The 25284-nt window shown below is 27.9% G+C and overlaps 3 protein-coding genes across 4 annotated transcripts; 1 reads left to right on the top strand and 2 right to left on the bottom strand.

Annotated features, from left to right (window-relative positions):
* Positions 1-465: 465 nt before the first annotated feature.
* Positions 466-10757, bottom strand: LOC123269847 (ubiquitin carboxyl-terminal hydrolase MINDY-3 homolog). The gene is made up of 5 exons (XM_044735728.1): positions 10311-10757; positions 9610-10245; positions 6936-7233; positions 4836-5414; positions 466-846 (listed from the first exon to the last, which is right to left on the bottom strand). Exons 1-4 carry the CDS (start codon positions 10408-10410, stop codon positions 5108-5110), a joined length of 1341 nt encoding a protein of 446 aa, XP_044591663.1. The 5' UTR covers positions 10411-10757; the 3' UTR covers positions 466-846; positions 4836-5107.
* Positions 10758-12022: 1265 nt separating this feature from the next.
* LOC123269851 (serine protease HtrA-like) lies at positions 12023-15559 on the top strand. The gene is made up of 3 exons (XM_044735734.1): positions 12023-12295; positions 12551-12848; positions 14796-15559. The coding sequence occupies exons 1-3, from the start codon at positions 12150-12152 to the stop codon at positions 15504-15506; spliced, it is 1155 nt and encodes a 384-aa protein (XP_044591669.1). The 5' UTR covers positions 12023-12149; the 3' UTR covers positions 15507-15559.
* A 439-nt stretch (positions 15560-15998) lies between these two features.
* Positions 15999-20638, bottom strand: LOC123269848. Of its 2 annotated transcripts, none has more exons than XM_044735729.1 (7): positions 20333-20638; positions 19946-20146; positions 17841-18131; positions 17422-17546; positions 17230-17347; positions 16986-17152; positions 15999-16279 (listed from the first exon to the last, which is right to left on the bottom strand). In XM_044735729.1, the coding sequence occupies exons 1-7, from the start codon at positions 20480-20482 to the stop codon at positions 16054-16056; spliced, it is 1278 nt and encodes a 425-aa protein (XP_044591664.1). In that variant the 5' UTR covers positions 20483-20638; the 3' UTR covers positions 15999-16053. The 2 variants fall into 2 exon arrangements, with proteins under 2 accessions (XP_044591664.1, XP_044591666.1); XM_044735731.1 differs by having other exon boundaries at positions 17841-18110.
* Positions 20639-25284: the final 4646 nt, after the last annotated feature.

The raw sequence follows: 25284 nt of genomic DNA, 5'->3' as shown, positions 1-25284 counted from the left end.
CACCAACTTAGCGACAACTTGCGGTCAACTTCCGAATTTGTAACTATTGGTGTCAAGTTGGCTACAAGTTTCTGAGAAAAACAAGACCAATATACTGCCGCAATATGTCGCCAAATTTCTTGAGAAACTTGTCGTCAACTTGGTGCGAAAGAGTTTCGGAAGCAATTTTTGTCGACAACTTGGTGAACAACCGAGTTCATTTCCACGACTTGCCGCCAAGTTGGTGACAAGTTGCGGCAGTAAATCGACGGAAAGTTGCGACCAACTTGGCTATCAGGGTAACGTCATCTGGCGAATGAAAAATAACTATACTTACCTTCAGTATCTCAAAAGGTAAAAAAGGAACTGATATATTTACATAACATTAATCGGTAAGGAATAAAACTGCTTGTAAGATTATATTTATTTAGATTCAAATGTTTATATTTACACATGACTAAATTTTGAACAACAATCGTATTTTTGAAACAAATAGTAACAAAGATGAATTCCCGATGTCTCTAGTATATAATGTTTTTGACTTTGTTTCAACAATGGACAGTTGAGAACAGTAAAATGATGTAACGATCTTTTAGCCTCTTGATTCATAATCAAAAAATTAACCAATTCTTCCAAACCTGCTTTAGTTAACGGTTTTTCAGTCTCTCCACACCTTTTGTAGAAATAGTTAGTTAATTTTTCTCCCTCTTTGCCGTCAAGACGCTTGTACTTTCCGTTTTCCTTCAAACTTTTCATTGATCTGATCATTGGAAAAAAATTATCGACGTCTATTAATATTCGGGTGCCGTTAGCGAGTTTTTGTTCTAACCGCGAACATGGAACTTTTGGTGAAGTCGTTACACATGCCTAAAAATGAATCAATTAAATCTTAATATTTTTTATTTACTTATTTATTTATTTATCAGTTATAAGTTCTTTACTTATTTATATAATTATTAATTTAATACAAAATTATAGTTATTGAATTTAAGGGGTTACATGGATTTCTTCTGGGAAACAATGGCCTATTTTCAACTTTTTTTTTTTTAATAGAAAAAATTAAATATTTTAATCAATCTTTTTACTGTCTTAAAAATATATGTTTAATAAGGAATTATTGAAATTAAAAAACAATATTAAAAACTCTGCTAATGTGACGTCATTTCCGACGAGCCTTCGAAAAAAAGATGCGTCCACGTAATCAGCAGAACTCCTAGCAGGATTATTTGAAGTGAAAAAAAAAAAAAATATGTGCTTTAGTTAAGACTTCAAACTAGGTCTTGAACGAAGGAAAAAAAAAGAAAATTAGATTTTTGGCAGAGCTTTTTACAAAAAAATTAAAAATTTGACTAAAATTTCGCGGCATTTTTTTTTTAAATAGTTGTAATTGAAAAAAAAAAAAAAAAAACAAATCTTTCGTTCAAGAACTTGTAAATTATATCTTGAAGATCCGTCTAAAATTTCATCAAGATGGGTTGAGTAGTTATCGAGAATTTAATAAAACATTTAAAAAAAAGTCGATTTTTTTGAAACTGTGAAACGCCTTAAGCAACGTTAAGTATCTTTAATGAAAAAAAAAAAAAAAAAATTATAAACAGATGCTTTAAATTTTTTAAAGCATTGCGATTCCTAATAAATCTATTACTAAATTTAAATAAATAAATTTTTTTCACTCACCCAATTTAATAAAACAAAAAATACCACCGTAGAAAACAAAAATATTTTAACAGACATTTTATAAAATTTTATTGCTAAAAGTTATTTCGAATCGTTTGTTAGAAAAGTTTAAACTGATGTTCCTTTCTTTTTAAATTGATGAGTTTTCTCTGGAAAAAATTATCATAGAAATATCTCTAACAGTTTTCTTTGAGATAAAAAAGTAAATTTGATAAGATTGTATTAACACATATACAGATAAGTAATATTATTTAACTAGACGACCCGATGAACTTCGTATCACCTACATATATTTGTGAAAAGTATAGTCAAAATTTAATACAAAATTCTTATTTACATTCAATGCAACATAGTTATACACTTAATCAATTTAAAGCTTTTTGATGGACTACATTTTTTATCTTTTTTTGCGGTGCGTAAATATATAAAGATCATGGTTTTCCGATTCACGAACACAGGACGTATAATTTCCCATGCACGAAACAGGGAAACTCCGATTTGATTCTGCAAATTTTCAACGACTGGCCTGGCGATTTATTTATGATCGTCAGTGCGGTTTGAACGTGAGATAGCTCGTCCCACATCTCATTAACTGGCATGACCTTAGTCAGGTCGTCTTCTCCTTGGTATTTTAAAACAACAATAAAAAAGTTCTTACGCGCTGACAAACTGATAATAGATTTTATTAATCGGCTTGAAATTAATAATCAAGTGTTTGAAAAATGCATTCATTTTCAACCGTTACATTTCCGCAATCATAAAATCAATTAATTAGTTATGTGATTAGCAAAAATAACATGTATAAAGTTCTTAGTCCGATGACTGAATAACTACATGTCATGTTAAGTTTTGAAAACCTTACAATGACTTTTTCCCCGCTGCCAAAGAGATGATTGTTGTAAGGAAGTTTTTATTAAATGTTATTGAAGTTTAATAGATATGTCCTTAATTTCATGTCTCAAAAAGTCCTAGTTTATGTACAAAAATATTTTTTACATTCTACTCACCACTCTGACACAACCTACATATCAATTGAATTATCACGAAATTCGTTTTCGGTTGAAATCTAATCATTGACTAAGAAAAATATTTAAATTGGTTGACCTTGAAGGCCATCCCTGTAATTTGCTGTATCTCTTGAGATTCTTTAAATTTTATATCTGTAGGAACTGTATTTGAAAAATATGAATTTTTTGACAATTATCACTTCCGCACTCCTTTGCGGGGAAAGAATTTCGTAAGATCCTATTCGAGATGATGTCTACATTGTAAATAAAAGATTCCAACAAAACTTTGAGTCCATAAAAACTATCGATTGGAAATGAGAAATTTTCATGGCTAACGCCCCCGCAATCCCTTTTGAGATTAGAATTTGATAAAATCTACTCTTAGCTGAACTTAACATCATACACGAAGATTCCTATTAAATTTGGAGTCTGTAGAAGTTACAGTTTGAAAACAAAAACTTAACATTCTAACACCCACCCCCGTAATCCTTATTGGGGGTGGGTTGTAAAATCCGCTCGTATATCATTTCCGCATCACATATGGAAGACTCCACCTAAATTTTCCGTCTGTAGGATCTACAATTTGAAAGTTAAATGCACCCCCGCAACCCCCTGTGGAGCGAGCTATCGTAAAATTAGTTCATAGATTATTTCTATATCTCTTACAAAAGATTCCTACCAAATTTGGGAACTATAGGAGCTATAGTTCAAAACGGGAATAATTCATTGTTAACGCCCCCGCAATCCCCTTTGAGGGTAGATTTTTTAAAAATTTTTTTACATACAAACCTTCTCCTTACAATTCTGAAGATAACGAAAAAAAATTTAGCTCAATCGGTCCAGCCGTTCTCAAGTGATGCGTGAACATACATGCGGCATTTTATTTTTATTTATATAGATTAATATAAAATTTTATATCTAAGACTTAGAATTTTTAATATTTTTACCGTCTATATTTTTTATTACTTTATATTTTTAAAAAAATTATATTTGAAATTCGCGCGTATTTGTCCATCATACTATTTCTTCATTTTTCAACACTGCCAACGTAAAATAAAAAAATTACATTTCACCACAACACTAGATTTTTGAACGATCTCTAATTAATTTATGAATTTTTTCTGAAAAGACATTTTATTTAACAAATATATAAAAAAAAATGATGGAATCTTCCAAAAAATTTATTTTGAAGACAGATGAGTGGATAAAATTTTTATTTTTGACAAAATTATCGGATTTGCAAAAAAATTTCCAACTCCAAGTGGTCTAAAAAATCAAAATAATCATCATCAATTTTATTCCTTTGATGAATACCTAAGGTATATGTCTAAGAAGGTTGTGTAAAAATTTGAAACCGATTAGTCAAGCCGTCTAGGAGAAATCTTATTTACTAACTTTGAAAACACTGTCTTAAAAGAAAATGCGTTTTTTTTACGCGCCGCTTTTCTATCGAATGCTCGGAGACGTCCTTACAAATATGCGTTCTATCAGGAATATTTGCCGGATCAATTTGAAATTTTCAAAGAATATACTGAAGCATATTAGTCTACGCCCGCTACTACGCAACTCTGTAGGCAATAATTGCCACTGGAAATATTAAAACTGTGAAAAATCGAAATAAAATCAGACGAATCTAACAGTGCAAAATTCACTGAAATCCGTGAATAGATACTTTTATTATTAACAAAAAACGTTTTGCAAGTAAAGTCTTGATCGACTTTAAATTACATAATAAAAAAATTCAATATATGTACATCTAAAAAATGCAAAAAAAATTTTAAGTTAGTTTTATAAACTAAAAAAAATTATCTACAGAAATCTGCCATCGTTTTTTTTTAAGAAAAATTTTTCTTTCCTTTACATTAAGGTAAAAGCCCTAATATATGATCATGTACCAGTATATGATCATCTATTGGGGCTTTTACCTTATATTATATTATAAAAATTCCATGACAATAAATTTAATTAAGTAACATAGATCAAGACTAGAATCTGAAAAGAAAATTCATTAACTTAAAAATGAATTCATTAATATCATTAAAATAAACCAAAATTAAATAAATAAGGACATTAATGATAAATTTGAATAAAAATCAACAAAATAAGCTAAGAATAAAAATTATTATTAAATTATTTATTTATCTTCATAAAAAAAAAGGCATTCATACTTACAATTATTATTTCATCTCTTTAAATTTCTACATTCCAATAAAATGAATCACTTGAACTTATTATAATTTCATCATAATAAAACTTGTGATAGTCGCTACTTACACTAGTTTATCTTAAATAAACATTATTAATTTTTTCTAAACTGAAAGTATATCAAATAATCAAATGTATGTGTGATAATTTGCATTTGAATTTTTTTTTCTTAAAAAAAAATTTTTTTTTGTTACAACAATAAAGGTCATTAAAATAATCAGTTATAGTTAATATAATTATTAATTTAAACTAGGAGTTATGTTACCATTCCACTGCACTTCAATGCTCGGCCATTTGGTTTGTAATACCGTCAACATTGGATTACTGTCTAAAATACACTTAACTGTACACTCGAGTAACACAGCATCTCCGGTGTGATAAATAATACGGTTGTCTGGATTGCTACGCAATAAACCATTGTAATGCAACAATGGAAAAGTGTCTGGACATGTTTGTATCTCTTCGGGGTAATATTCATCCATAAATGCTGCTAATAAAATTATACCCAGTGATTCGCTATCTAATTTTTTTCTTATTATATCAATGCTGAAACAAAAAATAATAAAAAAATAAATTATAAATTAAAGCTTTCCACTCCAATGTCAAAAAACATATTTTTAATAGCAATATTAATATTAATATTCATAATTTTTATTAGGCATTATCACTAAGTAAGAATTTATTTTTGTGTAATTTTCGAGCTAGAATTTTAAAATTTAAAAATTTGTAATTTAAAGAATATTTTAATAGATATGTACAATGCCAATTTGCGTTCATGTAAATTAAGAAATAAGTAACTAACTAAATAAATAAATAAATAAATTATTTTATCGATATTAAAGGGGTATTCTGGTCTAGAAATTTGAAAAAATTGATTTTTTTTTTTATATTGTCAATGCTTAAACTTTAAGAAATGTGTCGTTAGGAGGATTTTAAAAAATTCAAATTATTTTTGGAGAAATAGCTATTTTGCTAACGCGGCATCCAAACCGGCCCGGAACTAGACTGCGAGAAACTTTACGCGAAACTTTAAACGCGTTCTTCTTGAAACTGTCTTTTTGGTAATTCTTTAGAACTCATGATGAGCCATGTTAATTTTTTTTAATTGTTCGTTTTTTTATGTACTTTTTAAAAAAAAAAAAAAAAAAAAAAAAATATGTAAAAAACATCAAAAAAAGATAAACTAGAAATTTTATCCAAAAATATGAAAGTCAAAATTTTTCCCAACTTTTAAAGGCAAAAAAGCTGTCGTCATCTTTATTTTTTCTTTTCACATTTTTTATCACAAACGCGCTGTAAAAACAAGCAGAATAAAAAAAAATTGAAAATGTTAATTTTTCACCAAGTTACGGCTTAAAATGGGGTTGACTACTTGTAAATAATTACCGTATTTTTTAAAATAATACCCACGATTTCTCAAGTTCTATTGAACCGAATTACTTGAAATTTGGTGTAAATCTTCTTTTATTTATAGACTTTTTTAACATATGAACTATCCTCATCCCTAAATTTCAATATTTACTATTTCTAAAAAATTTGGAAAACTAAAAAAAAAGTAGTACAAAAATTAATTTTTTTTTTTCAGGCAGTTGCCATTTTGTGAAAAAAAATTTTTTTAAACCTTTTTTGAGTTAGTACAGAAGCGGCATTAATCTAAATTGATAATCTTTTTTTTTTACCAGATTACTAGAAGGGTTGAAATCGTGGGTATGGTAGCGTGCCAATTTTTTGAAACCACCCACTTTATTAGCTCCCAAGAGGCACAAAAATTTTTTAGGTAATATTTTGTTGAATTTAAGTTGACAATTATTAATTTTTGACTTCTTGTTAAATAAAATTTACCAAAAAGTCAACAGTTTTTTATGTGACGCTTGGGCTGATAACTATTTGAATTTTGAATTTTTTTACTTTTTTTTTTCCTGTATTTTCGATTATATTAAGAAATATCTTATAAAAAAATGAATAGTAAAAATATTGATTGCCTTTTTGTTACGACACTTTAAAAATTACCTTAAATTCAGGCTTCTAGACCAGAAGACCCCCTTAATTAATGACTAATGAACTTACTACTCTTTGTCACTGCATAATCCCAGCTCGGCAAGCACGTCTCCCAACAAGTTCGAGGGTATGAAATTGTTTCCCTCGGGGTCAAATTTTTTGAATATACGTCTCGCATGCTCCGCGGGTGTTTCTGGTGATACTAAGCGCCGATCCGTTGAAAACAAAACTGTTAAGTGTGTTTCTGAGCCCAGGACCCACACCGGGTGCGATGGGGACTTTAGAAATGTCCCGACTTCACAGAAACGCAAGTGCTCCAGAAATGCTAAGAATCCTACTGCATTTTGTTTGTCTATTCCACGTAATTCTGAAAATAATTAATATTTTTAATGTTTTAATCCTTACATTAAAAGTAAATTTTATTTTATTATTTTTTTTTTTGATAATAAAAAAATATTTGTAATGATTTTTTGTGTTATAGGAAAAATTAATTAATTGGCCAAATTACCCCAGACATTTTTACAAATATTAATGAATAAAAATTAGACAGTATTTTTTTTTTGATTCAACGTATTTTTTTTTTTTTTTTTTTTTTTTATAAAAATTTTAGCAAGAAAAAAAAAGATTTTTAAGAAAATAAATTTTTAATTTAATATCTCAAGCATCAAATTGAATATTAACTAAGATTCTTAATCATTAATTAATTTTTATTTATCAAAAAAATTTAACTTTATAAAAAAAAAAATGAAAATTTTAGTCTCTGACTCTTCATAAAATATTTATAGAAATTATTAATCCTTGAATCCTATATAAATCCTTGAATATAAAAATTTTTTTTAAACAAAAGTTGCTTAAAATTTAATTTTATAAAAAAAATGTCTTATAATTTTCTCTTAGTCAGCAAAAATTGTAACTATTAATTACGAATCTTAATTTTGAAATTACACTGAAAATATTGGTTGTATAAAAAAATCATAACAGATATTTTATGTGGAAAATTAAATTTGCTACAACATTTGTTTAACATTTTTTTTCTAAGACCAAAATTTTCGCCATAATATCAAAATTTAATTTCGAAAAAGTAAAAAGCTTATCAAGAATAAATGCTAATCCCATTTCTAAGAAATTTATTTCGCTAGGATTATTTTTTCACCCTAGTAAAAAAAAAATTCTTCAAACTCTTGTTTACTATCAGGATAACAAATTAAAAAATATTTTTTTAAAATTACACTTAGACTTTTTCAAATTTTTCACAAATAAAAATTTTTTTTATTTTGCAATAATTTTTTTAATAAAAAAAATTTCTAAAAATTTTCAAATGTCTGCTAACTTAATTTTCATTTCCAAATAACACTAAAATTAGCCGACTTTTTTAATTAATAAATTAAAACTAAAAAATATTTTTAAAAAATTGCACTTAGACATTTTCAAATTTTTCACAAATAAAAATTTTTTTTATTTTGCAATAATTTTTTTAATAAAAAAAAAATTCTAAAAATTTTCAAATGTCGGCTAACTTAATTCTCATTTCCAAATAACACTAAAATTAGCCAACGTTTTTAATTTTTCAATTTTTTTTTAATTATTAAATTAAATCTAAAAAATATTTTTTTTTAAAATTATATATATATATATATATTAGGGTGGCGCAAAAAAACCGACTACTTTTTTTTTTAGTCTCGAGTGAAAAAATGTTAGTTTTTGATGTTTTAAGAGCTCTCTCCAGAGGACAGCTTAAAAAAAAATTTTTAAGATGTCGCTCCAAATTTTTTTAAATTTCAAAAATCGTCAAAAATCGAATTTTTTTTTTTTTTTAATTTTTTTTTTCGTTACGGGATAATTTTATAGACTAAAAAAAAAACAAGTTTCTGAAAATTTCAGTTCAAAATTTGAATTTTGAAAAGTCGTTCATAATTTTTTTCAATTTATTAGTGCATTAGTTTAGATTTTTTCGAGCGACCTTTTACTATTCAAATTAAAATTCCATGCATTTTTTTTTTTTATTTAGTACAATAATCGATAAAAATACATCACGAGATGAACTAAAAATCAAGCACAACATAGAGAATATAATTTTTTTTTAATTTAATAATTTTATTTAATCAACTGCCAGGCGTGGGTTCGAATCCCAAGCTGGTCTTAGAAACCAGCTTGGTTGAAATTTGACCTTGCCGCGTAGGTTAAGATTTTTTCAAACCAAAAAGACCCCAACGTACCACTCCCGACACTTAAAGTTGGCGATATGACTAATTAAAGAAAAAAAAAAAAATTATGAGCAACCTTTCAAAATTTAAATTTTGAACTGAAACTTTCAGAAACTTATTTTTTTTTTTAGTCTATAAAATTATACCGTAACGAGAAAAAAAATTTAAAAAAAAAAAATTCGATTATTGACGATTTTTGAAATTTTAAAAAATTTGGAGTGACCTCTTAAAAATTTTTTTTTAAGCTGTCCTTTGGTGAGGGCTCTTAAAACATCAAATACTAACATTTTTTCACTCGAGACTCAAAAAATAAAAATAGTCGGTTTTTATATATATATATATATATATATATATATATATATATATATATATATATATATATGTATGTAATAATTTTGCAATATTTTTTTGTAATAAAAAAAAAATTCTAAAAATTTTTAAATGTCGGTTAACTTAATTTTCATTCTTTCCAAAATGAATTTAGCTACTGCTAGCAAATCTCTAAAATAAAAAAAATGAATTAAAATAAAAAAACATACCTAGCCCTCCAACATTCTGATCATGATCCCAAACATGTCCAACAGCTCGACCAGTGAGCATGAGGTTGATCAAGCTCTGACTGCCGTACCCGTAAGTAGAGTCAATAGCGGGTTCAGTGGGATCCGACATTTCGTTGGTCATCCCCTCGAGACCCTTGGTGCAGACGACAGTGTAGAGCAACAGCAAAACTCCGAACTGCTCCTTGAACATATAGATCCTGGAGGTGAGCCACTTTTCGACATCATCCAGGTTCCGCGTCTCAACTATCCTGAGCCTGGAGTGAAAGTACTCCGAGTCTCGTTCGTGAGGTTCTATCTCCTCTCGCTCTCTGTCACCATCTCCATCCCCATCTCCGTCCCCGTCACCGTCGTTGTCATCCTCGTCTCCGTCATCGCCATGCACAATGTGGACCAGCGAGTAGTACGGCGGGTCGTCTGCTGCTTGTGAAATAATCTCCAAGGCTGCTTTTACCAGGAGCGCGTCCTGCTTATCGCTGGTTATGTCCCTCCATGTGTTCGGCGCACCCTGGAGCAGCAGGTCCTTGATGATGAACGCCTGGACCGGGGCGAGCACTGCGCACGGGCCGCCTTCTAATTGCACCAGTGCCGTCGGCTCGTCTTCCGAAAAAATGAACCCTAGAATGGAAAAAAATTTATTTTATTATATTTTATTAGATAAAAAATAGAATTTTAGGTTATACCTTGGGCCCAGCGATTGAACACCTCCTCCTTGACGCTGTTACCCCACAGCAAGGTCTTTATCTGGACAATCGCTTCATTCACGCTCGAATTATCGGCCATAATATTTTATAGTTGATGTTGGTGAGTTTTGGTAAATTATTTTATTGTTTAGTTTTTTTATCAATTGTCAATTTATTATTATTGAAACAATTGATTGGATATTATGTGCACTGGTCGGTTTATTATGAAGTAATAAGATAGATCATTATTTACTGGTATACGTACTGCGAGGTTCCAAGTTAGAGGTGGGTATTGTCAGCTTAGAGGATTTAGTTACTCGGTCTTTGTGGTTTATCACCAGTGTTTGCTGGGAATTGTTTGTTGTTGTTACTTATACTTGGATTGTTTTTGTTCTGCTTATGGTTTATTTATTTTTTAATAGACTATATTTTAATATATATATTTTAATAAACTATATTAGTGACAATATTTTAACCTATTTATTTATGAGTGTTAGCCATTTTGGAAAGTTACTGTGGTGATATCTGTTGGTTACAGAATTAATTTTTTTGGATTTGGCGGGGAATTTGAATTTTTTGATTTGGAGAAAATAAATGGGAATTGTTATTAAAGTTAAGTCACTTGATAATTTTTTATTATCTTTATTATTATTATTTTTTGATTTTTTTTAACTAACAAATTTGATGACTTATTAGTCATCTGTCATTTAATAATTTTTTTATTTTATTTATTAAAGAAATTTGTTGTAAAGAATTGTTTTTTAAAAATTGCATTTTTAATTTTTTTAAATTTCTACACGTCAATTTTTTTTTCTAATATTTTTTGTACTAATTTATTTCTTAAAAAAATTTAAAAAATTATTAAATACCTGCAAATTTAATTTTCATACAAATTTGTTCCAAAAAATTGTTTTTTAAAAATTGCAGTTTTAATTTTTTTTAATTTCTATGTCACCTATTTTTTCTAGTTTTTTTTTGCCATAATTTATTTGTTAAAAAAATTATTAAATATTTGGTAAATTAATTCTCATATTTTTTGGATTTTTACAATTATTTAATTTATTATGAAAAATATGAAAATTAAATTAACTGACATCTGAGAATTTAAAAAAAAAAATTAAAGAAAAAATTGAGCAAAATTCTAAGTGCAATTTTTTAAAAATATTTTTTTCACTTTTAATTTTTATTAAAAAAAAATTTCAGATCTAAAACTTAAGAAAAATTATGTGCAAATTAAAAGAAAATATTTTTTTTTTTAAATTGATTTTGATATTTATGGAAAATTATTATTTATAAAATTTTATTAATTGGAAGTTATTTATAATTTTTATTCCTATTTTTTTGTAATTAAAAATTTTTGGTTTTTTAATTTGAAGTAAAAAATTTATAAAATTTTTTTATAAAAATAATAAATCAAATTATTGTAATTAATTTTAATAATAATTATTCAACATAAAAATATTAATTTATGGATAAATTTTAATTTTTTTAATTAATTTAAATAACAAATTGTTTTTTTATTAAATTATTGAAATTAATATTAACAAAATTTTTTTATTTAAAATATTTTCATTTGTCATAAAAACCTAGTTAAAAAATTTTAATTTTTAATTGAAAAAAAAATTTTTATCATTTATTTTAATAATAATAATTCTTATTAAATATTCAAAAAATTATAATAAAAATCAATTTCAGTATTAGCGCCATTTCAAACTTCTAACCTAAAAAAATACAAACGTAAACATAAACAAAAATGCAAGTGAAAAAAACTGACTTACGTTATTACTGACCTTAAATTAATTTATTTACCATCTAATTATTAAAAAAAAATACCTAATAATGGATGCAGGTAAAACATTTTATTGCGCTGCAGGATTTCGTAATGATGTCATTGAATTTATATCGAGATTTATATCATCGGAGTCGCACATGTACGAGGACTTCGTACGAGTCTGGAAAGAGATGAAATTCTTCCGAGTATTTATGTAAGTATTTTATTAAGAAAATTAAATTAGCCGACATCTGAAAATTTTTATTTTTTATTTCATTGAGAAAAATGATTAAAAAAAAATCTAATAGAAAAAATTTCACAAGTTGAAGATTTTAAAAATTATCTGTGCAATTTTTTTAAGCATTAAATTTGTAATTTAATTCATAAAATAAAAAAATTGTCCGACGTTGGCTAATTTTAGTATTATATTTTATTTTATAATTGTTATTTAATTATTAAAAAATTTTAGAGGAAGATCAACGCGTTCAGAGTTAATGGAATTTTGCGAGGAAGCTCTGGATATTACAAAAGAGCTGCTGCTGTCTTCCAAAAACTTGATTGAAAAAATCGGTGGGTTGTTTTTACTGTATAGTATTTATTTTTCCATGCCGTTAAGAGGTCCCAAAATTCGGATCATCATGTCCGAGTGGGAGAATTTGATAGCGTTTAAAAAATCTCTCATTAATCAGAAACGATGGGACTGTATTATGGTGTTGAATAAACTTGTTGATGGGAATGCGTTTGCATATTGTTTGTGTGATAATGAGGTAAGTTTTTTATTTTTAATTAAAAAAAAAATTAACAATCTAACAATTTTTTGTTATTAAAAAAATTAATAGAAACAAATTTTTCTTTATACCTCGGTCGAAAGTACGCATCTTTTGCACCTATTTCGATGCAGAAAGTTAAAGATTCGTGCATTGGTAAAGCTACACATTCGCTCTCTATAACAGCGGGAGCATAAACTATTTTTCTTTATAGCCAGTCGAAAGTACGTAATAGTATATTACACACCTAGGGAAGTAAAGTAAGAAATGTCTCAGATCACATGTAATTGTTGGCCGAGGCGAAGCCGAGGTCAACAAACATGTGATCTGAGGCTTCCTTATTTACTTCCCGTGGAGTGTATACTATTTTTTTGTCCGACGAAGGCGGGAAGCGGCAACTTAGTTTAGCGCAGCGGGACGAAAGTTGTCACTTTCCGCCCGGAGGGCAAAAAAATATTATAATGTACTGCATCGAAAAAAAATTGATGATTGCCCCCGACATTTGCGGCACGAGCGAAGCGAGTGCTGTTGGTCGGGGCGGGGGGGGGGGTGTGGCAGGCATCAAATAAAAAAAAATTAATGTAAAATCAAATAAAAAATAATTAACAAACATTTTTTTTGAAAAATTTTTAGATTAAATAAAACTGAAATTTCTTGAATTCAACAAACATAATGAAGATTATTCTCGGTTAAAAATAAAAAAAAAAAAAAAAAAAAAAACGAGCATATTATCTGAAAATTAACAATAATTAATAAAAATTAAATTAAGTAGTTGTTACTGCGTACATTTTTCTAAATAATTCATTAATTAAATAAAGTTGATCCATTTAAATTTATATTTAAATATTGAAAATATTCATTGGTGTACGCCGGACTCGAACCCGGTCCAATGCTTTGGTAAGCAAGGGCCGGATCCGATAGGGCTACTGCGCGCCTAAATAAAATTAAAAATAATAAAACTACTGCTAAATTGAATGTCATAAATTATTTCATGTACGATCCGTCTACTACTTGAATCGTTTATTTGAGAAATCCCATGTCATATTTTTTTCGAAATCGGGTTTATTTTTTTTTCAAAAAAACTTTTTTCAAGTAGAAAAATTCAGTTCTTCAATGCAAAATACTTAAATTTTAATAATTTTCAGAGTGTAGGTTTATAAAAATTAAATTAAATTATTGTTTTATTGTTTGATGTGATTTCACTGACTATAATTTTTAAATGATTGATTATTAGATAATTAGAAACTAAATTTACTGTTAAATACTTGAATTTCAATGAGTTTTACAATATTCGCTTGATGAGTTAAAATTAAAAATATGTTCGTTTTATTGTTGACTCTGATTTAACTGATTGAAATTCTGAAATTAATGATAACCAAATAAAAATATATTATATTTACTGTTAAAGACTTTGATTTCAATAATTTTTGCAATTTTAGTATTATAAAGTTAGATTGTGATAAATAAAAATGTTGTTTTATTGTTAACTCTCAGTTCACTAATTTGAAATTAAAAATAGATGATTTATAATAATTTTCGTTAATTTTGGTTCCAATACATATTTTGTACTATATTTTATAAATATAATAAATGATTGACGGAAAAAAATTGATAAATTAATGATTTTATTACTATTTTGTTCGTTTATTTGAGAAACTCCATAAGTCAATCAACTTCAAATCGTTATTATGAATACTAGTAATTAATAATTAAATTTTTTCATGCTCGAATATTTTTTCGGGATACTAACATTATTATTATTCATCATTAGTTCATGATGTTAATGCAAACTTAACCGAGAAAAATGTTTTTTGCTTCTCCTGAAAAATTAAGTATTTTTGACTTATGGGGTTTCTCAAATAAACGATTCACTTGTACATTTACTCTAATTTAATTTATAAATTATTCATTATTTCTAATTTAATTAAAAAAAAATTTTTTTTTTAGCGTGGATTAGAGAATTACTACGTTTTGAAAGATTTTATGAAAGGAAATTCCCGACCAATAGAATCACAGAAAAAAAAAGTTGAACTGCTGTCAATATTCGACAAGGTTGTTAAAGAAGCCAGTAATTACTCTAAATTAAAAGACAAACTGTCATATAAATTAGGAATTAACGCGAATAAAGTTCCTATGGTATTCACGGATGATACTTTGAAAGAAATCGCTAAAACCGTCAAGAATCTGGATGAGCTGGTGAAACAAAAAGCAAACAACAGTGACAATGCGCGGCGCAGCCAGCGTACATTTTGTCCACCTGTTCCCAAAAATGGAGATGAAAATGAGAATGAAAGGGAAGATTCCGAACCGGATTACCACCAGGACTCGGATTCCAATGACGATGATCCCGACTATCGGGCTAGGACTCCCGAGTCTATTGATGCTTTTGGTGCTGATCGAGATGAAAATGTCTATGTTGGTGGAAATGTAAATAAAACGCAAGCGCCGATGGTTAAAATTACCAAGATTGATGAGTCCCAAATGAAGAAATTTTGTGAAGCTACTGGTTATCAGGATTTTTGTGACAAACAAGTCGCCTCAACTTCTAAAAGTGATGGTGTTAATAATGACTTTGATTATTTACCTCATATTAAAATGGAGAAAACTCATTATGATTCAGATTATTCAGATGAGGATTTTTCACTTTTAGATTATTAATTGTAATATTTAGTTGTTATTTTATTGTAAATATATTTTTTATATTTCATAAATACTGCATTTCATTATTATTATTAGAATAATATATTATAACCTAATAATATTATAATTCTTTGCAACTTAAATAGTAATAATAATAATAATAATAATAATAATAATAAATGGAGATTAATTATTCTTAAATAAAAATGATTGAATTTTAAATTATTGATTTTATTAAAGATGAAATTATTATTATTATTATTATTATTATTATTATTATTATTATTGCTTATTTTAAAAACAACCAATTTTCAAAAAAATTGCATCAATCCGCAATAAGTTGTGTAAGGCACTTTTTATTGGAATTTAATCGCGAAATTATAAACCTAAATATATTTAGATTAAAATTATTTTTCATTAAAATTATCCTTTCTATTACTAATAAGTATTAATTAAACTAACTTAGAGAAATTAAAAAATGAAAGTAAAATTTATTTCAAACAAAGTAGAAGCCAAGAGATTGATGATATTTTTTGAAGATATAAATAACGACAGTGATATATTTTTAATAAACTTTAAGCTGGTTATTGTCATCAAAGCCAGCACTGTGACCTGCATTACGAACAATAAAGCTGGTTCCATCATAGTGCATCCGGCGTTCTCCGCGACGAACAAACAAATGAGATGTCTGGCCCAGGGAAGCGGTGCAGTGCATAAAAGGAGTAGTCAGTGATGCTGTTCCATTGCTGGGAGATGTTCGCATTTGGTATTTGTTACTGTTTCTTGCAATTCTGTTGAAAAATTATCATCAATCATCATCATTACAAATGTTCATCATAAAGTATTATCATTAATTATCAACATCATCATCTTGATCGATTATTATAAATCATCATTATTATGATGATGATCACCAATCATTATCATCATCAAGCATTATCACTAATCATCATCATTATCATCAATCACCAACATTATCATCATGACGATTAATCATTATCATCAATCATCATCATGATCAATCATTAACATCATCATCATGATCAATCATTATCATCATCATGATCAATCATTATCATCACGGTGACCAATCATGATGATGATTCACTATCATCAATCAACAATCATCAATCATTATCATCAATCATCGTAATCATGATCAATCATTATCATCATCATAATGATCAATCGTTATCATAATCATGATGATCAATCATAATCATGATCATGATGATCAATCATAATCATGATCAATCATTATCAATCATCATCATGATCAATCATTATTATCATGATGATAAATCATAATCATGATCAATCATCATCATCATCAATCATCATTATCATCAATCACCATCATCATGATCAATCATTATCATCTTCATCATCATCGTCATCATCATCAATAATTATTATTAACCACCATCATCATAACCAATCATCATTATCATGATCGTTATCATTAATCATTTTCATCATTAAAAATTTCCAGCTTACCTAACAAGACCATCAGGAGTCTGTGACACTCTAACATTGTTAATGATCCAATTTTCAACTCCTTCGTCAGTCACCCAGTACTGAGCAGCGCTGAGAGCAGCTGCTGCTTCTTGGAGACATACTGGACCGTGTCTTGACTCAGCGTAAAAAACACCCAATGAAAAATCCTGAATCATATAAATTTATATTTAATCACCAATCAATTTTTTTTAAAAATCAAAAATATTAATTTTTATTATTTTACCTGACTCATATCTGAAAAAGAATCAGTCGTAGTTCTTGTTCCCGCTGCATCAACCAAGTACACCAGAGCGCATTGTTCCGAAGTGAAGCTCACTCCTTTGTACCACATCTTGGCGTATCTGCAAAAAAAGTAAATAAATTTAATAACTAATCAATTTATTTAATTAATAATAATAAAGAAAAAAATAATTACTTATTATTTCCATGGGAGTCATGAGCAAGAATCTCCACACGCGAGCCATACTGATAAATTCGACCATTGGGATGAAGAAGAGCAGCAGCTGATCCAGATCCGCTTAACGATAGTACAATGTTGTTCTGTAAATAAAATTCAAATTAATCATTTTTCTTTAAGATTTAAAAATCCCGCCAAGTAGAACTAGATTTTAGTTTTGGATTTAAAATGGCGGTCTAAAGCCAGCTGATGGATAGTAGCCAATTTTGAGTTTTTTTTTGCAAATACATTGAAATTAAAAAGAATTTAACTATTATTATCAAGAAGAATTATCATTTAAAGTGGTATTAATTTAATAAAAAAAAAATTAGCTTGAATAATGATTTTTTTCAAAAGTTATCACGTTAGAAATTGTTTAGGTTCTATCTTCAATTTACCTTGAAGTTGATGACTCTAACGGCACGGTCTACGGTCATGTCAACCCTAATGCGATTGTGAAGCCGCAGTGAAATGGTTCCATGGGGAGTTGCAATTGCTCCGCTAGGTCCTTCTATTTCATGGTCTCGCCAATTTTCTCCGTATGCGGCATTGTCTTCAGAGGGGTAGTAAGGAGTGACCAGAGATTTTGAAGAACTTCTTTGCCGCCAGTTTGAACCAGGAAAATTTGGAGTTCCAGTCCAGTGCTCGTTTGATGGAGAGTCCAAGAACTTTGAAAAATCATTGAAACGCTGAAAATTTTTGGTTATATTTAAGGCCAAAATGTTTGCCGCAATTTAAAAAAAAAATATTGATCCTATAAAAAAATTTTTTAGATAAAAGTTGATCGAAATTTAATTTTATAAAAAAAATGTTCATGGTTTAAAAAAAAAACCAATATTTTCGCTGTAATTTCGAAATTAAGGTCCATAACTAAAGATTCAAATTTTTTGATGATTATGAATCTTACTTTTGAAATTACGGTGAAATTATTGATTTTACAGAAAGAACAAACATTTTTTCTATAAAATTAAATTTTGAACAACTTTCGTTTGATAAATTTTTTACAGGACCAATACTTTTGCCATAGTATCAAAAATTTGAACTGTTATTTTAAATTTTTGGCATAATATTAAAATTAGCCGGCGTTTTCAACTTTTGGATTTATCTTCATTAATTAAATTATAGCAAAAAAAATATTTTAAAAAAATTGCATTACAATTCATAACACCACTGTGACGGTCGAAAAAAAGAAGTAATTTTCAAGAATTTTTTTGACAGTGAAAATAAAGGAATTTGGGGATCGGATTTTTTTTATATTATTAAGAGTACATTAAAGATTATTACCCTAAATTAAAAAAAAAATATTTAATTATTACAAAGTTATGAACAATCTCGTAGAGCACTAGAAAAAATTTTCCCCTCCATGGTCTGATCGATAACTCAAAAACAGATCATCTGAAAATAAAAACCCAAATTGCTTTTTAATCAGTAAGGATGTAGTTATCATTGTACGTACGGAATTTAAAAAATTTTTATTTTAAAGATTTTTTTAGCCGGGTTAAAACAAAAAAAAAACAGTAAGAATAGTGAGAAAATTTTCTCAGTCGCCATTTTTTTGAAAATTAAAATTTTCAAAATTCCGTACGTGCGATGACAACTACATCCTTACTGATTAAAAAGCAATTTAAATTTTTATTTTCAGATAATCCGTTTTTGAGTTATCGATGCGACCATGGAGGGGGAAATTTTTTCTAGTGCCCTACGAGATTGTTAATAACTTAGTAATAATTAAATATTTTTTAATATAAATTTAGGATAATAATCTTTAATGTACCCTTAATAAAATAAAAAAAATCCGATTCCCAAATTCCTTTATTTTCCCTGTCAAAAAAATTTCCGAAAAACTTTTTTTTTTTTCGATCGTCACAGTAGTATTCCTCCTTAAGAACTGTAATGCAATTTTTTAAAAATATTTTTTTGCTTTAATTTAATTAATGAAGATAACTCCAAAAATTGAAAACGTCGGCTAATTTTAGTATTATGACAAAAATTTAAAATAACAGTTCAAATTTGTGATACTATGGCAAAAGTATTGGTCTTATAAAAGATTTTTCAACCAAAAATTGTTCAAAATTTAATTTTATAAAAAAAATGTTTATGTTCTTCCCGCAAAATCAATAATTTCACCGTAATTTCAAAAATAAAATTCATAATCATCAAAAAATTTGAATCTTGAATTATGGACCTTAACTTGGGAATTACAGCGAAAATATTAGTTTTTTTTAAAAACCATAAACATTTTTTCTATAAAATTAAATTTCGATCAACTTTTGTCCAACAATTTTTTTTTATAGGACCAATATTTTCGCCGTAATATTTTTTTTTAAATTACGGCAACCACAAATAAAAAATTTTTTTTATTTTTTTATAGTAATTGTTTCAATAAAAAAAAAATTATAAAAATTTTTAGATGTCGGCTAACTTAATTTTGAATTTTTGGCAAAAATCTTGGCGCTAGTTACAATTGATATTTTTTTTTTTTTTTTTAGGACTTTCTAATTACCGGAAAATTACTCTCGCTAGAGTGATAATTGTAATTGGTGTAAAGGGACCTGGGTCTCAGAGTGGCATGATGATTGTCCCGAGCAGAGTAAAGGCTTTGGATATGAGGAGCGGAATTGGAAGCAGTCGGGTAATTTTGATACGTGTCATTCCTCTTGTAATCTTTCTTCCCATCAGCGGATGAGGCGTTCGTTGTCTTGACCTTCATTTTCATTGAACAAACCAAAAGACAGATAAGTGGTTGATCACTAATGTTACTGTTTACTTAATTCTTAATTGACGCGGAAATCATGTCACTTTGTAATTTAATCAGATCATTGCATTGTATACTTATATCTTTATCATCTAACTTTATTTTAGACTTCTAAGATTATTATCAAAAGATTACCTTGGTGTTAAACTCATTAGCGCTTCTTGACTTGCGACGACGGGTTTTACGATTCGCCTTGGCATTGGAAGCCAGAGGGTTATCGACGTCACTGAGGTTCTCCGCGCTCACTGAGTTTCGATTTACGCCTTGATTACTTATCATAATCATCGATTAATTATTTTGCAGTGTAATTGAGTTTTTGGGTAGAGAATATTATTATTTTATTCGACTTTTAGCGTTAAGTTACTGATAAATTATTTACTGATCGTTACCATGAGTCAATATTCTCTTTTATTTTTAAGATGACGATCGCGTTTTTTTTTTTTTTATACATGAAAGGAAAATAAATGAATATTTATTTTTTTTTATGAACAATGTAAAAAAATAACTTTTTTAACAAAAATTACTTTTTTATTTGTAATTTTTTTTTCATGGAATAAAAAAAAAAATTTTTATTCAATTTTTTAAAATTAATTTGACATTTTTTTTTTTTTTCATTAAAATATAATTTACAATTTTTTTTTTAATTTAATTTAAAATTAATCTATATTATTAAGAGAATAAGAAAAATTTTGTGTCCAGAATAGTTGTATAATAAAATCAGTTCTTAAAGTGAAATTTAGTGTAATTGCAAAGGTCTTGACTTGAATTTATGCATTTTCAAGGTTTTATTTCCCTCTCACCGGTAGTCAATTTATTATGATAAGTATTTAGGCTGCATTTGAAAATGCTCTATCTCTAGACACATAATTAAGAAATGACTTTGTATCTTGTGAACTATTGAGATTTTTAAAGATATAAGCTCATCCCGATGTTACACTCATCGAGACCTTTCATTTGAGTACCCACATCAATTTTTCATATATTTATATATATGAATATATGAAAAATATATCAAAATGCATGTAAGTACTCAAATGAAAGGTCTTGATGAGTGTATCATCGGGATGAATTAATATTTTTAAAAACGTCAATATTTAAGAAAGTACAGTGCAATTTAACAAAATTCATTATTTAAGGGGGTATTCTAGTCTAGAAGCATGAATTTCAAGTAATTTTTTGAAGTGCCGTGAAAAAAAGGCAATCAATATTTTTACTATACATTTTTTCATAAGTTACTTATTAACATTACAAGAATAAAAAAAAAAAAATTAAGAAAACGGTTGACCCTGAAGGCCATCCCTGCAACTTCCCGCTAATTCCATACTTAGGCGCTTAAAATTGCACCAATGGCATTTTTGAGCTCTACGAGCTCAAAAATACAATTTATGGGTTATTTTGAGCTCTCCAAGCTCAAAGAGATTGTTTTCCTATGCTTTTGAGCTCTTCGAGCTCAAAAGTCTGATAGGGATTTGATGACACTATTTTTTGAATTTTTAAACCGCAATAACTTTTGAATGAATAAACCGATTTTCACGAGGTTGGCAGCATTTGACGCAGTTTTTCAAGCCTCACAAAGAATCTCAAATTTTGAATTGATCGCGCTAGGAATTTTGGAGTTATTCCGAAATAACACTTTTTTCGGTTTTCTTTCGTTCACGATATCTCTCGAACGAATCAACCGATTTTGACCGGACTGGTGGCGATCGACGTGGTTTTTTGAGGTTAAGAGCTGATTAGTTCTTGGAATTGAACTATTAAGCCGCTTAAAAGTTATTCCAAAAAAACCACATTTGAAAAATTTTTTTTTTTCAGTTTTTTGAAGATTTCTCAAAATCTATTGATCTGAATCGGTCCAAATAGTTTTCAAAACCCAAGTTTGGTCAAGCCCTTTCGAATGGCACCAACCGCGATGAAATCGGTCAAGCCGTTCAAAAGTTATAAGCGGTTCACATACTTTCACACACACACACACACATATTTTACCCACAGCGCGATGAGCTGGAGATGATCCTGAAGAAGAAAATCCAACCAGAGACAATAGTAGAAGCAATGCTGTCATCAGAGGCTGCCTGGAACGCCGCAAATACGTTTGCAACAGAAGTCCTTATAGACTTGCGTTCCATCGAAAGAAAAAGAGCAAATGACAACAACTAGAAGAAAGGTAAAATAATACCTAGTTACCAGAAGGAAGAGCAGTCGCTATATCCTCCCCCCACGAAGTAATGCCTAACGGCGGTTTCCATGAGGGATTAGAGGAAAGAGGAAAGGGGTTTAGGGTTTAGTGGGTAGGGGCGTTAGCGTCGAGTTTTAGTATGACGCTGCGTCGAGTCGCCACATATCCAGGCCAAACAGCTACGCCTAGAATCCGTAAAAAGGATTCCCCCCCCTAAGGGAAAAAAAAAAAAAAACACACACACACACACACACACACACACACATACATACAGACGCCGTGACAACCTCGCGGGGATAGTCAGGGAAGCTTCCTGTGACCTTCAAACGTCGAGATCTGATGAAAACTCGGTTTTTGCAAAACGGGGTGAAAACAATAACTTCCCGATTTTTGAAAATCTTCGATTTTCGTAGCGGGAAGTTAAAAATAAAAAAAGTTGAAAATTTAAAAAATTAGCAGCTGATGAAGTGGACGAGTCTCAAAAAATTGGCACGTGACCATGCCCATGATTCCAACCCTCCTAGCAATCTGAAATAAAAAAGATTATTAATCTAGAGTAATTTCGCTATGGCATGAACTACGGTTATCCCCAAATTTCAATTTTTACTATTTTTAAAAAATTCGAAAAAGTAAAAAAAAGTAGTAAAAAAAATTTTTTTTCTTTCAGGCAGTCGCCATTTTGTGAAAAAAATTTTTCTCAACTTTTCCATAGTTCATGCTATAGCGACATTACTCTAAATTAATAATCTTTTTTATTTTTTTATTTCAGATTGCTAGAAGGGTTGGGATCGTGGGCATAGTAACGTGCCAATTTTTTGAGACCTCCACTTCATCAGCTGCTAATTTTTTGAATTTTCAACTTTTTTTATTTTTTTCTGTATTCTTGTAATGTTAATAAATGACTTATAAAAAAATGGATGTTAAAATATTGATTGCCTTTTTTTTACGGCACTTCAAAAAATTACCTGAAATGCCTGCTTCTAGACTAGAATACCCCCTTAATAAAACAAAATTTTAATTTTTTTTTAGTTCACAAGTCACGGCAGTCACATAGTGACTGCAAAGTTGCTAGTTTTACTCACTGTTTTTTTTTTTAATTTAGAATTTTTTGAATAATTTTTTTATAAATTTTACTCAGAAAAAATTTTCTTCATTTTTTTTTATTACATAAAATTTTGAATTTTTTAAGTTAATAAATATTTTTATAAATTTTTCTCTGAGAATTTTTTTTTTAATAAAATTATAATTTCATTAAAAATATAATTTTTTTTTTTTAATTTTACTCTGAAAGAAAATTTTATTTTTTTTTTTTTTTTAATAAAATATTGAATTTTTCAAATGAATAATTTTTACTCCAATTAAAAAAATAATTACAATAAAATAAAAAAAAATTAATGATCAATTATAGATTATCAATAACTTATTCATTAATGAATTAAATTAATTACTCTAAACATTTAAATAAAATTAAAAAAAAATTAAACTACTGTCTCTTTCTTCATGATAATTAATAATTACTTAACGATCAGTTTCATTTATATAATTGAAAGAAGATAATTATATAAACAATTTCATTTTTATGCAATTTATTATTCAACCATCTGATATCTATTGCATAATAACAATTTTATCTCCAGTAATTTATAACGATGTATTTCTAAATAAAATAAAATTTGATAGGGTTAAAATAAATAATCATATGAACTACTTAAGACTTTGTTGTGTGTTTATTTTTATTTGTTATCATTGTCTAGTAATTATAAATACAATTAGCGTATTTAAATAGGATAAGTAACATTAAGTTTTTTTCTGATAAGATTATAAGTACGACTGTCTGTGGAATACATGGCTATCATTAAATAAATTGAGCTTTTGTGAGTTAGTTTAATTTTATTAGACCTAGTTTTATTTTTAACGCCTAATTTATTATTTTATTATTATTGTTATTTATTCATTAATACAAAAAGAGTGTGTATTAATATAAAATGAAAAATAAAGCTAATAGAACAAATGTGAAGCTCGTTGGTTATGTTCAGCGAACACCTGTAATCACGATATCTCTCTTAGAACTGGACCAATTGACCCGATTATTTTCAGTCCAACTTGGTACTGCTCTCTAGAACGACCCTAGAAAAAATCACTGATAAAATCCTCGTAGTTTATTTACAGTAACTATTTTAGTGCGAAAACCGGCGTGTAAAGTATCGACGCCATTGTTTTTTCTCAAAGTGTTGTCGTCGGCTGAGTACTGGCGCCTGTGTAAAAAAAAAACTCGATGAATTTGAAATAACTAAAAATTAATCTTCATCAGAAAGTTCTAAGACCAAAATGTTGTTTAATTATTAATAATATATAATTTATTCTTTTGATTAGAGAAAAAAAATCACCCGTCAGCAGCAACGTGAGTAATTATTAAATTAAAATTTAACAAACTCTTTTATCAATCTCCGCCCCATTACACGTTGCTTACATTATAAATCGATTCATTCAAGCTAATATTTTTTACACGATTAATCAATCTACTTCCGACCCTCCGGCTTTTATTTCACATGAATACCATCTTTTTAACTCGCTCTCAATATTTTTTATTACAAGTAAGTTTCTTTAGTCTATTTTGTACAAATTTACCGATATATTTTCAAAATTTGCAAAATCAATCTGTGAAAAAATGTATATTTCCATAAAGAGTAAATTACAATTGCTAAATACGCAACATATAAAAATAATAAAATTTATTCCCAAGTCCTTTGAATAACTTAACCTTCAGTTCAATGTTGCAACAAAGTCATTGAAATTGCGTATCTAACATGAACGTACTGCATAATTATCATTAGTAATAATAATGATAAATAAATTCCGCTTTTGAATCAAGTTTGAGCTTATAGTCTATTCATTACATTCTAATTGCATCATT

The sequence above is a fragment of the Cotesia glomerata genome, linkage group LG7 (assembly GCF_020080835.1).
Source record: "Cotesia glomerata isolate CgM1 linkage group LG7, MPM_Cglom_v2.3, whole genome shotgun sequence".
Lineage (NCBI taxonomy): Eukaryota > Metazoa > Arthropoda > Insecta > Hymenoptera > Braconidae > Cotesia > Cotesia glomerata.
This window is presented reverse-complemented; position numbering and strand designations above follow the sequence as displayed.

Excerpts from the sequence above, each read along its gene's own strand:
- LOC123269847 (XM_044735728.1), bottom strand. The coding sequence starts at position 10,410 with ATGGCCGATAATTCGAGCGTGAATGAAGCGATTGTCCAGATAAAGACC. Across the intron at positions 7,234-9,609 it reads TCAGAATGTTGGAGGGCTAG|AATTACGTGGAATAGACAAA; the intron begins GTATGTTTTTTT and ends AATTATTTTCAG. Across the intron at positions 5,415-6,935 it reads TTATGCAGTGACAAAGAGTA|CATTGATATAATAAGAAAAA; the intron begins GTAAGTTCATTA and ends TTTTTGTTTCAG.
- LOC123269851 (XM_044735734.1), top strand. The coding sequence starts at position 12,150 with ATGGATGCAGGTAAAACATTTTATTGCGCTGCAGGATTTCGTAATGAT. Across the intron at positions 12,296-12,550 it reads AAATTCTTCCGAGTATTTAT|AGGAAGATCAACGCGTTCAG; the intron begins GTAAGTATTTTA and ends AAAAAATTTTAG. Across the intron at positions 12,849-14,795 it reads ATTGTTTGTGTGATAATGAG|CGTGGATTAGAGAATTACTA; the intron begins GTAAGTTTTTTA and ends TTTTTTTTTTAG.
- LOC123269848 (XM_044735729.1), bottom strand. The coding sequence starts at position 20,482 with ATGATTATGATAAGTAATCAAGGCGTAAATCGAAACTCAGTGAGCGCG. Across the intron at positions 18,132-19,945 it reads CTAGCGAGAGTAATTTTCCG|CGTTTCAATGATTTTTCAAA; the intron begins GTAATTAGAAAG and ends AAAAATTTTCAG. Across the intron at positions 17,348-17,421 it reads GACTCCCATGGAAATAATAA|ATACGCCAAGATGTGGTACA; the intron begins GTAATTATTTTT and ends CTTTTTTTGCAG.